Source organism: Taeniopygia guttata, chromosome 1 (genome assembly GCF_048771995.1).
Source record: "Taeniopygia guttata chromosome 1, bTaeGut7.mat, whole genome shotgun sequence".
In the NCBI taxonomy this organism is placed as follows: Eukaryota; Metazoa; Chordata; class Aves; order Passeriformes; family Estrildidae; genus Taeniopygia; species Taeniopygia guttata.
In genome coordinates this window covers 31,066,179-31,079,643 of record NC_133024.1, presented here as the reverse complement: position 1 = coordinate 31,079,643, position 13,465 = coordinate 31,066,179, and the positions used below count along the sequence as shown (strand labels likewise).

The 13,465-nt window shown below is 48.0% G+C and overlaps 2 protein-coding genes across 4 annotated transcripts; both read left to right on the top strand.

Annotated features, from left to right (window-relative positions):
- Positions 1-3,033: 3,033 nt before the first annotated feature.
- Positions 3,034-4,575, top strand: LOC140683682 (mid1-interacting protein 1A-like). Of its 2 annotated transcripts, none has more exons than XM_072926661.1 (2): positions 3,034-3,517; positions 4,254-4,575. In XM_072926661.1, the coding sequence occupies exon 1, from the start codon at positions 3,100-3,102 to the stop codon at positions 3,493-3,495; it is 396 nt and encodes a 131-aa protein (XP_072782762.1). In that variant the 5' UTR covers positions 3,034-3,099; the 3' UTR covers positions 3,496-3,517; positions 4,254-4,575. The 2 variants fall into 2 exon arrangements, with proteins under 2 accessions (XP_072782762.1, XP_072782767.1); XM_072926666.1 differs by having other exon boundaries at positions 4,200-4,575.
- Positions 4,576-9,595: 5,020 nt separating this feature from the next.
- Positions 9,596-13,383, top strand: KCTD14 (potassium channel tetramerization domain containing 14). Of its 2 annotated transcripts, none has more exons than XM_072926634.1 (2): positions 9,596-9,744; positions 12,613-13,383. In XM_072926634.1, the coding sequence occupies exons 1-2, from the start codon at positions 9,685-9,687 to the stop codon at positions 13,282-13,284; spliced, it is 732 nt and encodes a 243-aa protein (XP_072782735.1). In that variant the 5' UTR covers positions 9,596-9,684; the 3' UTR covers positions 13,285-13,383. The 2 variants fall into 2 exon arrangements, with proteins under 2 accessions (XP_072782735.1, XP_030124454.1); XM_030268594.4 differs by having other exon boundaries at positions 9,596-9,753.
- The last annotated feature ends 82 nt before the right edge of the window (positions 13,384-13,465 follow it).

Genomic DNA, 13,465 nt, shown 5'->3' with positions numbered 1-13,465 from the left:
CAGCTGTTGAACCATAAGGAATGGATGGAGACTGGTCCCTGGTGGGGAGGGAACCACAGACAGGGAAATGTCCCTCTGGTGCTCTGTCTGGCTGTTGCTCAAGGGTGGGATCTGTGTCCCCTGGAGAACACGGCTGGCTGTGCTGGTTTAGGCTGGGGTGGAGTTAATTTTCTTTTCTTGTTTCTGTTCTGCCACTGTGGTGAGGGGACTGCAGCACATGGAAACTTGGGAGGAGATACTGGTGGGATAACTCATCCCAGCCCACCCAAGGGATGTTCCAGACCATATGTCATCAGTATATAAAGTAGGAGGAAGAGGTGAGCCACACTTGGAATGATGGCCTTTGTCTTCCCAGGTCAGCATTACTTGTGATGGACCCTGCAGTCCTGCTGAACACCCACCTGCCCATGGGAAGCGGTGAATGAATTCCTTGCTTTGCTCTGTTGGCATGCATGGCTTTTGCTTTCCCTATTACATTGGTTTTGGTTCAGCCCACGCCTTTTCTCATTCCTGCCCTTGATTCTCTCTCTGATCCTGCTGGTGGGGCAGTGAGTGACACCCCCGGCTGGGGTGTAACCCTGCTGGTGTCGCAGCGAGGGACACCTGCAGTCACTGCAGCGATGGCTTTGGGCTTGGGCAGCGCTCAGCAGCTGCAGAGGCTCGTGGTGCCCCAGGGAAGTGTCCCAGCAGGACACGGGGCGAGGCACTGACCACGGCTGCTGAACAGGACCAGTGGGAGATGCAGGATGTCCCCAAAGGCCCGTGACCCAGGGCAGCTGGAAGGGCTTGCTGACGTGTTGTGGGCCGCCTGCATCCCCCCAGGACCCGTGGGTCTGTCTCTGAGAGCCGCTGTCCCTCCAGCTGGCCCCGAGCCCGGTGTGTCACAGGAACCTCCTGCCTGCTCTGATTGCAGGGATTGCACCACGCTGCCCCAGGGTGAGCCACGGCCTGACGGGCCCTGCCGCTGGCCACCGCTGCTGGCCACAGCTGGTAAGAGCTTTCTGCACTGGTCCCAGTGGGATGTTGGCAGACAGGGCAGATCTGGCATCTGTGGCAGGGGGTGTTGGCTCTGTGCTGCCCTGGACAGGCTCCCAGGGCACCCAACTGTTGCTGGCCAGCACGGGGAAAGTTCTTCTTCTTCCAGATTGTTCAAGCAAATCAGAGTGGCAGTGCTTCTTTTAAATCTGTTTAGAGACATCATATCCACGAGAGAGCAGTGACATGGGACAGGGCTCAGTGTGAGGAAGACAAGAGATAAAGCTCAATTTTGACCTAAAGTATTTAATAGGAAATCCCAAATTCCCTTCTCTAACCAATTTCAGACATCCTAATCACACATGCTGCCCAGCCCAAACAATGGGGGGCTGCCAGTTCCCCTCCCTTCCTCCAGGGCAGGTTCCTTGCCTGTACATCCTTGCCTTTCAATTTTTGTGGTGCTGTGGCCTTATCTGTACCCCCAGCTGCTGCCTACCATTTTCCTGGGCAGATGCTGGAGGAGAGCACCCCACAAATTCACACCCACTCACCCCCTGTCTAGCTCTGTGGTTAGGCAATTTGGTTGTGAGCCAACAAAGTGTACTCAGGGCAAAGGCAGTGGAGGGATGGCATCCTTCCCATCCTCTCAGATCTAATGAGGCCTCACCTGGAGTTCTGTTCTGGTCTTTCTGGTACAAGAGAGACCTGGACATACTGGAGAGAGTCCAGTAAAGGGTCATAAAGGTGATAGGAGAGAAGGAGTATCTTCCATATGAGGAAAGGCTGAGAGAGCTGGTGGTGCGCAGATTTGGAAGGAGAAGGCTGATAAAGTACTGATCAGTGTTTGTAAAGACATGATGGAGGTCAAGAGATGACTCCAGACTCTTGCATCTGGTGTTCAGTGACAGGACAGGAAAAGAGTGACAGGCACAAATTGAAACGCAAGATAAATCCCATCTAAACATAAGAAAACATTTATTCTTTTTTCCTAAAACTGAAGGTGCTCAAACACTGTCACAGGCTACCCAGAAAGGGGATGAAATCTTCATTCCCAGAGATATCCAATATCCATGGTCCCATTGCTGACCTTGCTTGAGCAGTTGTTGAAGCAGATTGTCTCCAGAGGTGTCTTCCAGCCTCTCCAGCACTGACTGTCTCTGTCCCTGCCTCGTGCTCCCTTTGCTGTCAGCCCAGGAGCTGGCTGCAGGCTGCTCACAGCACCTGACTGGAAGATGCTCTGCCAGGACTGGCTGCAGGTTGGAATCCTCCAGAGCAGGGGTGCTTTGGGCTGGGTTCCACAGTCTTTGACTCCCGTCATTGCCCCTCCAAGGACCCTCCTTCAGACTTGGAACTTTCATGTTTCTCCTCAGGCTGACAACTTCTGAATTTTAAAAGTACCTTTTCTAACTCTCTAGTCACTTTTAAATCCTGCTGCTGGTCATATTACTCCTTTAATAAGCAGTTTGGGACAAGCCTCTTTGGACAAGCACCACCTATTCATTATCACCTTCTTTTAGCAGTGTTGCTCTAGGCCAGCTGCCATAGTTGGGCTGGGTGTGACCCCCAGACCAGAACAGAAGAAAGTGAGTTTTCAGGCAGAGCACATGAGAAATTCACCTTTTCTGGATAAACCAAGTGATAACTTGTGATGACTTGTTCTCCTTCTCCACTCCTCAAAACTGTCCAGATCAAGGCAGCTTTCCCATAGTGCTGCCTGCAACCTGTCTGCCCTGGGGGAAGAAGCTGGACTCACCTGGGCCTCCAGCAGTAGTAAGGACAGTGGTGACAGGGCAGGATTGGAAAGTTCCTGACAGACCTCAGGCATCTTCTCACCACCACACTCAGAGCACAAGGATGCAGTGGGACCCCCGGCCAGCTCGGGTGAAGGCCACAGAGAGGCTCAGAAGAGATTGCACAGAGCCAGGGACATGGTGTAGCTGAACCCTAGCTGGGCTGGAGCCAAGCCCCACCCCAAGGCCATCCAGCCCAACCGGGGTGGCAGGGGAGGACAGCAGGGGAGGGACGTGCCCCAGCAGTGCATAAAAAGCCCCCGCAGGGACAGGGAGCAGGTGACAGTGTCAGGAGAGGCCAGAGCAGCACTGCCAGAGCAGCAGCAGAAGGGCCATGGAGCAGTACTTCTCAGCCACGCAGAAGATGGAGCGGGAGGTGATGTTCCCCAGCCTGCTCCGAGGGGTCTTCCCGCAGCAGGAGGGGGCAGCCCCGGCTGCAGAGAGCCGCACGGACCTCTACGAGCGCTACCAGCTCCTCAAGGCCATCAAGCCCATGGTGGAGAAAGGCCTGGCCTCTGTCGCTGACCAGAGCCCCAGCGGTGCCGACGCTGACACAGCCACAGCCTCAGATGAGGGTGCAGACAGCAATCTGGAAGAGCGCCTGTCCCATCACGTCAACGGCTTGCAGCAGGTTCTGACAGACCTCACCAAAAACACCAAAGCCCTGACCCGGAGGTACAGCCAGATCCTGGACCAGATCAACCTTAGTGAAGATCAGTCCAGCTCTTGAGCCTGCGCTTCTCGTCTCTGAGGTAAGAGCCTGGGGACACGCAATGCCATGGAAGAGCTGGCTTAGGGGTAACATACCTCATTCTCATGTCCCATCAGCTGTGTGGTGTTACAATGTTTGCATCACACCCCAAATCCCAGGAGTTCTGAGTCTGCACTTCATTGCTCAACAGAAACATCCTCCTGGATGTGTCTTTCTCAATTGCCATTGATGCAAACTGTGTCAGTGAACAAAGGCAACTCTGTGAGTGCCATGCTGTCCCCAAGGCTCCCCAGTTTGTAGCACAGGCAATGTCTTTCTGCTGCTGACACAAATGATCCCAGGAACAAAAGGGATGGGCGGTTGAAATATCATGACTGGACTCCAGGAGCTGCCAGACACTGGTGCTCCAGTTATTTCTCTTTTTTCTCTGAATGAAAATGCAACAGTCATTTTTAGGGAGGAGTTTGGCACTTTCAGGTTTCCAAATATCTAACTTTGGCACACCACCTGCAAACAGCTCAGACACTTCAGTCTTGTCCTAGCCTGAAAAGCAAACCCGTTCTCCATACTGGTGGGACATTCATGCCTGAGGCCCCTTGGGGAGACGTCTCCGTGATCCATCAGAGATGAGGCTCATGGCCAAGCTCATTGTAGCAAAATGGGGAGTATAGAAAAATGACAGCAACAACAGAGGGCAGTAACAGGACTTTACCCTTATTTAGGAAGACACCCAGACAGGAAGGACGACATCCCAACCATGTGTGTTATTCCTGCAGGGTCTGTTCTCCAAGCCCAGTGGCACTTCACCTGTATCAAGTCCCACCAAGGAGCGTCCTTTGTGACCAGCACAGAGCTTGTGTGTCTGCCTGCTGGGTGCTGTCTGTACCATCTGACTTCTCCCATGGCCGATCGTGCCAGCAAGCTTCCTGCCTTTCACTCCTGTCCTAGGGGGATTTCTGCAGGGCAGAAATGAGTGGTTTGTGTAGTTGCTTTGTAGAAAGCATCTGTGACTTTGAAGTGATGCTGTTTTCTGTGTGTGCCTAAACCCCTCCAAACCGTTTTCTTTGGAAATGTAAATAAAATGTAAAGCTTTGTGCAGATAGATGTGACCTGTGTTTCCTACCAGCTGACACTCCTGTCGAACTAGCGTCCCCCAGCACATGAGGGTGAAGGACCTTGGCCACCAAGGCCAGGCTCCAATGCAGGGAGATGAGCTGGGGCTTTTTTTTTTGGCAGGGCTTTGAGATTAATGTTCCCCCAGCTCTCTGTCTCTCCCACCTTGAAAAATCTTGGTGTAATCCTGCCATCATTCTGTGCTTGGTTCTGGATCCCAGCCTGCTACCCAGCGTCCTTCCTTCCCACAACATCCCCTTCTCTCCTGGATTCCCAGCATCGTGTCCTCTCCTGTTGGAGCAACCTGTTGGAATCCTCACAAGCCCCAGCAAAACAGGTGAGACAGTTCTGCTTCCCCTTGCTCGGCCATGACACACTCCAGAGCTGAGGAGAGAGGAGGAGGTGGAGATGCCCAGCTGGAGTAGGAAGGCAGGACCTTGCTCACCTCTGATCCCTGTGAACTGTGGGGAAACCAGGGGCAAAGCCCTCACTGGGTGGGTGGGCAGGAGCTGTAAGCTCTTCACAAGCAGGTTGGAGCCTTCAGGACAGGTTGGGTCCCACCTCCAAGTGACTCATTCCCTCCCAGATACACCACCCCTGGAAAGTCCTATTGAGCTGGGCACTAGAGGAAAGTGTCCCCATGCCTGTTCAGGACACTTTTTTAAAAATTCAGCTGTTGAAATAGTGCTCCTGTGGCTGACCAAACACTGGTTCTCCAATAACTTTCCACTTTAGATTACAAAACTGGAGATCTCTGAGCATCTGTGGTGAGAGGAGGACTGCCACCGTGCCCTGGGCTGCTGGCTCTGGTTGTGTTGTTCGTGTTGCTGCAGGTGCTCTCTGAATCTGCTGTATCACAAAAGTGAAATAACATCCTTCAGGCTGAAATCAGAAACTCATCAGCTCCAAAAGCCTCCATCTAAAATGAACAGATGTTCCGCAGATGGTATGCTCCACTCACCTCCAAGCAGCTCCATGCCTTGCTCATGTATTCATGTTGACCCTTTTAGCTCGGTCCTGATTGCTCAGCAGCAATTGAAGATCCACAGCACTGTAAAAGGAAGATAAGAGCAGGACTTCCCTGCCTTGCTTTTATTTTAGTGAAACTCTAATTGCACAGAAAATAAAAGAGAAAAATTGTTATGCTGTTTAGCAGTGGAATGTACTGGGGCAGCTCAGATCTCAGATACAAGCCTTCAGCCATGCATCCTGAGAAGGTGGGTGGAGCTGATAAATGGCTGGAACACACCTGTTAGGAATGCTGACAGTGTTTGCACAGCACATGGTGTTTGATTTAGGAGTGGTTCTTGAATGCTGAGTCTCTTAAACAGAGGCTGACAATTGAATATATTAAGGAACTAAATACTTTATAAATACTTTTATGGATATTACTATTTTCCAAACTGATGTGCAGTCACAGAATCACAGAGTGGTTTAGGTTGGAAGGGACCTTAAAGATCTCCCAAACACCCTGCCATGGGCAGGGATGTAAACTACTGTGTTGGAAAGGATGGATAAATATAATTGCCTGGCAAAAGATTCATAATAGTACAGCCAGGATGAAAACCATCCCCCCTACTGGCTGAACAATGCCCTTACCTACAGATAGGTCCAAAAGTCAAATGGACTGTTCCATCTCAACCCCCAAAATCTGTGGTTCATCCCACACCTGTAACCCTCCCCTGAAGCATCAGGTGTCTGTGACCCCATTGGCCTAAGTCTTGTTCCAGCCCACCTTGAAGCCCCCTGATAAGGGGTCTCCGAGGAGCCAGACGCCCTCTTGGATCATCCCCCCTCTTAGAACTTCTACCCCCTCCTAGAGCATCCTCTCTACCCCTTGTCTCTCCCCTCCCCCATCACCTCAGGCCTTGCCATGTGCTGTGTCTGGCAACTCCAAGCAAGACCTTTTGCCATCCCTAATAAAGCTTATATTCTAAGAGCAGCCTTCAGAGATCTCTTGTCTCCATTCATCAAAGCCATCCTGGAGCACAGCGTTCCCGACACTACTGGATCCGTTTCATCAAGACCCCATCCAACCTAACCTTGAGCACTTCCAGGGGTGGGGCAGCCATAACTTCTCTGGGCAACCTGTGCCAGTGCCTCATCACTCTCTGAGTAAATGTACGTATGAGCACAGAGATGTTCCAGCTCATGTTATATAAATATTTATACAATTTTTAAAAAGCACATATTTATTACCCACAAAGTCACTGTCAAGTTATTCTTATTTGGTAAAACCAAATTTCTAAGCACAAATATGATTATTCCTATGCTTCATATTGTGGTTGCTCATCCAAGGTCCAGGCACAGGCTAACTCTTCGTGAAAAAACAGGGATAGGATGGTCCCTGCCTGAAAGAGCTTACAGGCTAGGAAATATCCCTTTTACATAAAGAAAAAACTATGGGCAGAGGAACCAGACCAGTATATTCATCACACTGAAGGACCAGCCGTGGTTGGTGTAGCAGTAGAAGAGAGTTGTGGACATGAGCTGGCAACTATTCCTTTTACTAAAGTGGTAAGGATTTCTGTTGTGGAATTGAATGCCATTAGCCACCCTTGATTCTGATTTGGGGAAATCTCTCAGATGAGCAAGGAAAACTCATCTACTGCCCTTCATCCTGCCCACATGAAAAGCTTGTGTGAGCAGAGAGGTGGTGGTCCACCTGTCTTTCCAGCTCTGCAGCTGCAGAAGGAAAGGTTACCACCTCCAGCATTGAAGACATGGTGGATGTGAACTCTGTCAGCTATATCCAGGATATTATCTGAAACATCTACATAAGCCAGGCCAACGAATGGGATTTGCAGCCCTTAGATGTCCAGGACACGCAGATCTTCAAGATCTCCCTGTTTTCCAGTAAGCATTAATCTTTTAACATTTATTACAAGTCACAAAGCCTGGGGTCCCAAGCAGACCTCACTGGTGCATCCACTGGTGCACTACCAATTCAGCTGGTCTGGAAAAGGGAAAATTCAAGCATTTATATTCAAAGCAGCAGAAATAACTCAGAGAGAGGTTACCACTGAGGATCTCTGAGGATGCTTAAGATAACCAAAAGCAAAATGTAAGATGGGTTTAATGATAGGTTTACCCAAATGCACAAAGCGTTCAACTGGGCCCAACTTTGAGGGAGCCTTTCATGAGGACAGGCTTCAAGGGAAGTGAATCAATCTAAATTCTAACTGCTTTTCCCTTAGTGCCTCAAGCTCCTGCTCAGATCAATGCTGTCTTCTGGGAAGATACAGATCCAGCAAAACCCCTGGGGTATTCAAAAGCAACAAAGCTGGTGTCCATGAGCACAATGCAGATTTTTGTGCAAATTATTTCCTTACATACCATGCTGTCAAGATTCATAATTAAGATCTCCCCTGGGAAAAATTTTAGGAACATTGTATTTGTCTGAGCTTTTTCTTTTAGTTGCTGGCAAAGAGAAGCATCTTGAAACAAAAGACAGTAAGGCAAGGTTGGTAGAGGGGTAACACCTTTTACTAGACCAACAGAAACTGGAAAATAATGAAAAAAAAAAAAAAAACCCAAACAAGGTAAAGCAGAATCCGACAGACATGGGAATGCCTCATGTGCCCTAAAACATGGATAGTTTTATCCATCTGTATCAGCTGATCTAATAAAAGATATTGTCTCTCATTACAAACATTAAGTTACATCTCTGGACAATAATGCCCATGGCAATATTGCCACCATAATGAAACAAAGACACAGAAGTGATGAGTGACCTGAAGACAAATTTGAAAGCAACAGTGCACTTAAAATTACCTAGAATGAAATAAAGAAGACCCTGCAGGACTGTGGTCTGGTTCTGGAAAGGTTATTTAGGCTAGCTTTAATGCAGTACTCTGTGCTTAATAAATTAACACAGACAGAGAATCATCATAGACTCACAGAATGGTTTGGATTGGGAAGGAACCTCAAAGATTATCTAGTTGCAACCCCCCCCACCCCCTCCCTGCCATGAGTAGGGACACCTCTCACTAGAACAGGTTGCTCAAAGCCCCATTTAACCAGGCCTTGAACATTTCCAGGAATGGGGCATCCACAGCTTTCTCAACCTGTGCCAGTGTCTCATCACTCTCACAGTAAAGGATGTCTTCCCTATATCCAGTCTAGATCTCTCCTCTTTTATCTTCAAGCTGTTCCCCCTTGTTCTGTCACAATGTGCTCAGGCAAAAAGTCACTCTTTGTTTTATAAGCCCCCTTTAAGTACTTTCAAGTTCACCTTCACTACATCCTTGTGAGTGTTTTGATTTTGTGATAGTCTTACAACCACTAAATCTGTGGTGCTGGCCACATTCTATATTTGGTGGATACAGGATATTAGAAAACAATGTCATGCAAAGATAATAATCAAATATTTATGGCCAATTGAAGAGTTCTCAATCTCTGCTCAAGCAGAGATCCAGGTTTGGATTTATTTATCTTGCACAAATTACTCAGTGCCCAGAGATTGTATAGGTGAGGAAGAAAATGCCACCGTCTTCGACAGATTGTAGACACCCTGTAGATCCGTCATCAGTGTGCAAGAAAAATGGGATCAGTGAAATTGTTTGGGATAAACTGTGCTATAAAGCAGCAGTGGAGGCATGGAGGCATTTTTGGCATGGAGGCCAAAAAGCTGTGAAAATGTTTACTGGTTTTGATACAGCCAGTTGTCAAGGCAGAGGTGGACACACAGGCACACCTCACAGGGCTCATCGGAGGAGCCCTGGGCCTCCTTGGAAGGGATTATTCAGCCCTTAGTCACCACTCTGATAGCAGCACACGAGGTGTGTGCTGGCAGCCAGCCCCAGTCCACCCTGCACCTTGCTGGCTGCCAGAAAAATAATGAGCAAATACTTCCGCTTTCAGGCTGTCCCTCCCCTCTCCCTGCACCTGCAGCAAGAACCAGGGCTCTGCCTGGGACAAACTGGAACCTCCGTGGCAGCGGCTGGGCTGGGAGCGGGGAAAGGCGACCCAGCAAAGAAAGACCAAGCGAAAGAGTGTTGGAGGACAGCTGGGAGCCATCCTGCGTGTGGGGTAGGACACCAGCACTGAGCAGCAGGTTTGCCCAAACAGCTGAGTCCTCAGCTCCTGGGGAAGATGAGTATTTCATCAGAGCACAAGCCCCTTGGGAAGCAGGTCACCGGTAACCTGCATATGGTGAGTAAGGTATGTCCTTAAGGGTACAATTCCCTCATGCAGGATGAAAGCACCCCTACATGTAGCCCTAATGGGCTACATTTGAGTGAGTTTTTTCCCCCCATATGCTAATCTGAAGACACCAGGCCTTGCCAAATATCCCTAAGAAGAATATTCTAGTTAAAAACTAGATGATTTTGGCCTTTTTGCACCTGTTGTATTACAGGAGGGCCAGGTCTCTCACAGGCATGCAAGATCTGACAACAGCAAATAACCAGAGTGGTTCTTCTCCTTTGGCAAGAAATGGAATTCAATTAATATGAACTTGAATTGATCAGTTCCCTAAATAGAACAACCCTGTTGTAGGTTTTGGGGTTTTGAACAAGTCTTATGAGTCTCTAATGATGACAAAGCTGCCCTGTGTTGCTGACATGCAGGATCATCAGGAGGGAGCAGTAGTTTTTTCTAGCTATAAGGAAAATTAATGGTGGTCTCAGCATGTTACTAGGCAGAAATCAGTGATGAGATCATTTTTTTTTTACTCTCCTCTACCCTCAGTCTATTGCTAACCAGTTTGTCTTCTTGGCTAAAGATGAACAATCTCTTCTCCAGACCTCTCTGTATTAAGAAAACCCACTTGCACGGTATCCTATGTTGCACTTTTCAGATGTAAGTTGCAAAATGCTTCCCTATGGAAGTAACTATTTTACAAAGTAGTAAACTGGGGCACAAATAGATGGATTTACTTTCCTGAGTGTCACCTTGCTGGCTAATTACAGAACTGGGAATCAGCTGATGCCAGTACTTCCAGTCTGCTGAGAACCACTTTGATGCCAGGCTAAAACCATTAATCAAGATGTAAGAACATGAAGTTTGTTGGGCTACTGTATTAAGGAATAACATGTTATCCATTTGTATTAGTGATAAACAGCATGAAACATCTGACCTGCCATCTGAAAATGGAGCAAAGGCTGAAAAGCCTGAGACTCTCCTGTCAGATTTTCTCTGGTGGGGAGTGCTGTTTGTAGCTCTTGGACTATCAGCAAATCTTCTAGGGAGAGACCTGACTACAGAAACAGCTTTGGGCTGTGTTTTTCAGTAGGTGGAAATCACAAGATAGTCTCAGGCAGAATAGTGCTTATCATCTTGACCCAAGCGTAAATGCTTGCTCTTGAGCTGAAACTACCCACACTAGTGCAAAGCAATATTCCAGCAGGGTCTTTGGCCTGAATCTCCAGTTGCTTCCCTGGCTTGCTTAGGGTGTGAGCAAATTTCTCCTAAATCTGATAATTTGCTCCTGTTTAAAGGGAAGGTGTCCCATCCTTTTGTCAGCTCTGTGCTCCTTAAATCCTCTGTCAGCCAACCCAGCTCACTAAGATGAAAGAGAAGCAGAGTTGGCATGAGGTGAGGAAGAAAGCACATAGACAGGTACAAGAACAGGACAGGGAGAGGGCACAGGAGCCCCCTCCCTCTCTTGGTGTGTGCTATGAGATCAACTCGCGTATTCCCGTGGGTCTGTGCCCATGTGATGCAGCTAAGCACGTAAGTACACGCTTCACCTGAGGCATGTGACCAGCAGCACTGAGGCAGCTCTTTTTGTGATCAGATCCAAGAAAGTGCAGGTGAGCTCCTGGAAAATAGAGTTGTTTATTGACTCACGCCTTCCCAATGGCAGGTGTGGCCCTGGCCTGGCTTGTGACTCGCATTACAGTAGTGCTGGCAGAAGGAAAGGAACTGTCTTCTTTCTTTCTTCCCTTTTCACTTGCTGAGTACTACATAAAATGACCAAGTGTGAAGGGAAGCTGATAAAATTTTTCAGAACTGAATATACAGGAAGGCCAATTTTAAAAATCCAGCTTTACAGGTATTCAGGCCTCCTTCAATTCACACAATGGTGTTAATACAGAGGGTTAAAAAATGCAAACAAAACCACAATCTTTACATTTTTTCCTCTTAAATCCATGTCAGTTGCATGAAATATTTCCTTTACTTCCTAACTAAAGCCATACTTTTTAAGGTGCTTTGCTAAACAGCTTCTGTCCTTCACCTCTGACATTATGGATTTTTGTGTCTTCAGTGTTTGCAACTGAACCCCCAGATGAGTTCAGGCCTCCTTCAATTCACACAATGGTGTTAATACAGAGGGTTAAAAAATGCAAACAAAACCACAATCTTTACATTTTTTCCTCTTAAATCCATGTCAGTTGCATGAAATATTTCCTTTACTTCCTAACTAAAGCCATACTTTTTAAGGTGCTTTGCTAAACAGCTTCTGTCCTTCACCTCTGACATTATGGATTTTTGTGTCTTCAGTGTTTGCAACTGAACCCCCAGATGAGTGGAAGCCAATTCCGCCTATTATAAAGAGCTTTAGTTTCTCCTTTGAAGAGGAATGAACAATTCAGATGATAAAAATGAAGTGGCACAGCTTTGGGCTCTATCTTTGTCCCTCTGCACAAGGGGTGGGTGAGAGTTCATGTACTGCTCTTGCTGTAGGTGGCCCACAGGGACAATGCTTGTGAGTGACATAGGAGATCAGTGTTGGATCCTGTAGTCACTCCCAGATTTCCTAGGCAGGGTACTTCTTTTCCGTCTTTCCCACCAGGAAAATGACACTTTCCTACATTCCAAGGATGGGGTGAGGACTTCGCCATTTAGAAATGTCCAAGTCTCTGCTGCTCTGGTTGCAAGAGTTGTATTAGCATTCTGCATCTGCTTTTTGCAATAAATCAGGTGGAGGTTCCCATCTGATACCCACAAAATGGGAGCTCATACTGCTCTTCACTCATTCCATCCTTCAACCACAATAATCTGTCTTTTCCTTGACACTTCCGTGTTGATGACCTCAAACTGATAATGAACATCACTTTTCACTTTTTTCTTTTTCAGTTGTCACCAATTGTGGAGTTAAATGTTGGTGGGGAGATGTACACGACAACACTGAGCACCTTGAAGAAACACCCTGGCTCCAAGCTGGCAGAGATGTTCACCGGCCAGCCCAAACTCAGGACTGACTCTGAAGGGAGGTTCTTCATTGACAGGCCAGGCACCTACTTCAAATACATCTTGGAATACCTGCGCAGTAACCAAGTGCCCACCCAGTGCATCCAGGACGTCTACAAGGAGGCGTTGTTCTATGACATAGAACCTTTGATCAAGCAGCTTGAGGACTCCCCACAGATCTTTGGGGAGCTCGTGGCGAGGAGGCAGTTTCTGGCTCGTGTGCCCAACTACAGCGAGAACATCGAGCTGATGATCCGCATCGCCAGGGCGGAAGCGGTTGCATCCCGACAGTCCAGCGTCATCGTATGTGTGGTCAGAACTGAGGAGGACGCAGCCAGGTGTCAGGATGCCTTGAACAGTTTGGACACGGATAAAAAATCTGTGGTGAAGTTTGGCCCCTGGAAGGCTGTGCCAAGTATTTCTGATCTGCTGGACTGCATTCAAATGGATGTTGAAGCCAAAGGGTATAAAATATCCTTTCAGCCCCATGTTGCTGAAAAAGGTTTTCGCTTCAAATCTCATGACTTCTTCTACAAGTTCCTGTTCACCTGGTGGTAGCAAAGTGCCACCATTGGTAGGGAACATTAGAAAGCAATCACTGGAACAAATTAACCTGGACTGTGGAGACTAAACCACGAGCTACCAGAGGGACAGGAAGAAACGCACAGGCCAACAAAAGGATCTCCTTTGGCTGTTTGCCATATCAAGGAGCACTTAAGAGCCACTTTACTTGGGCTTT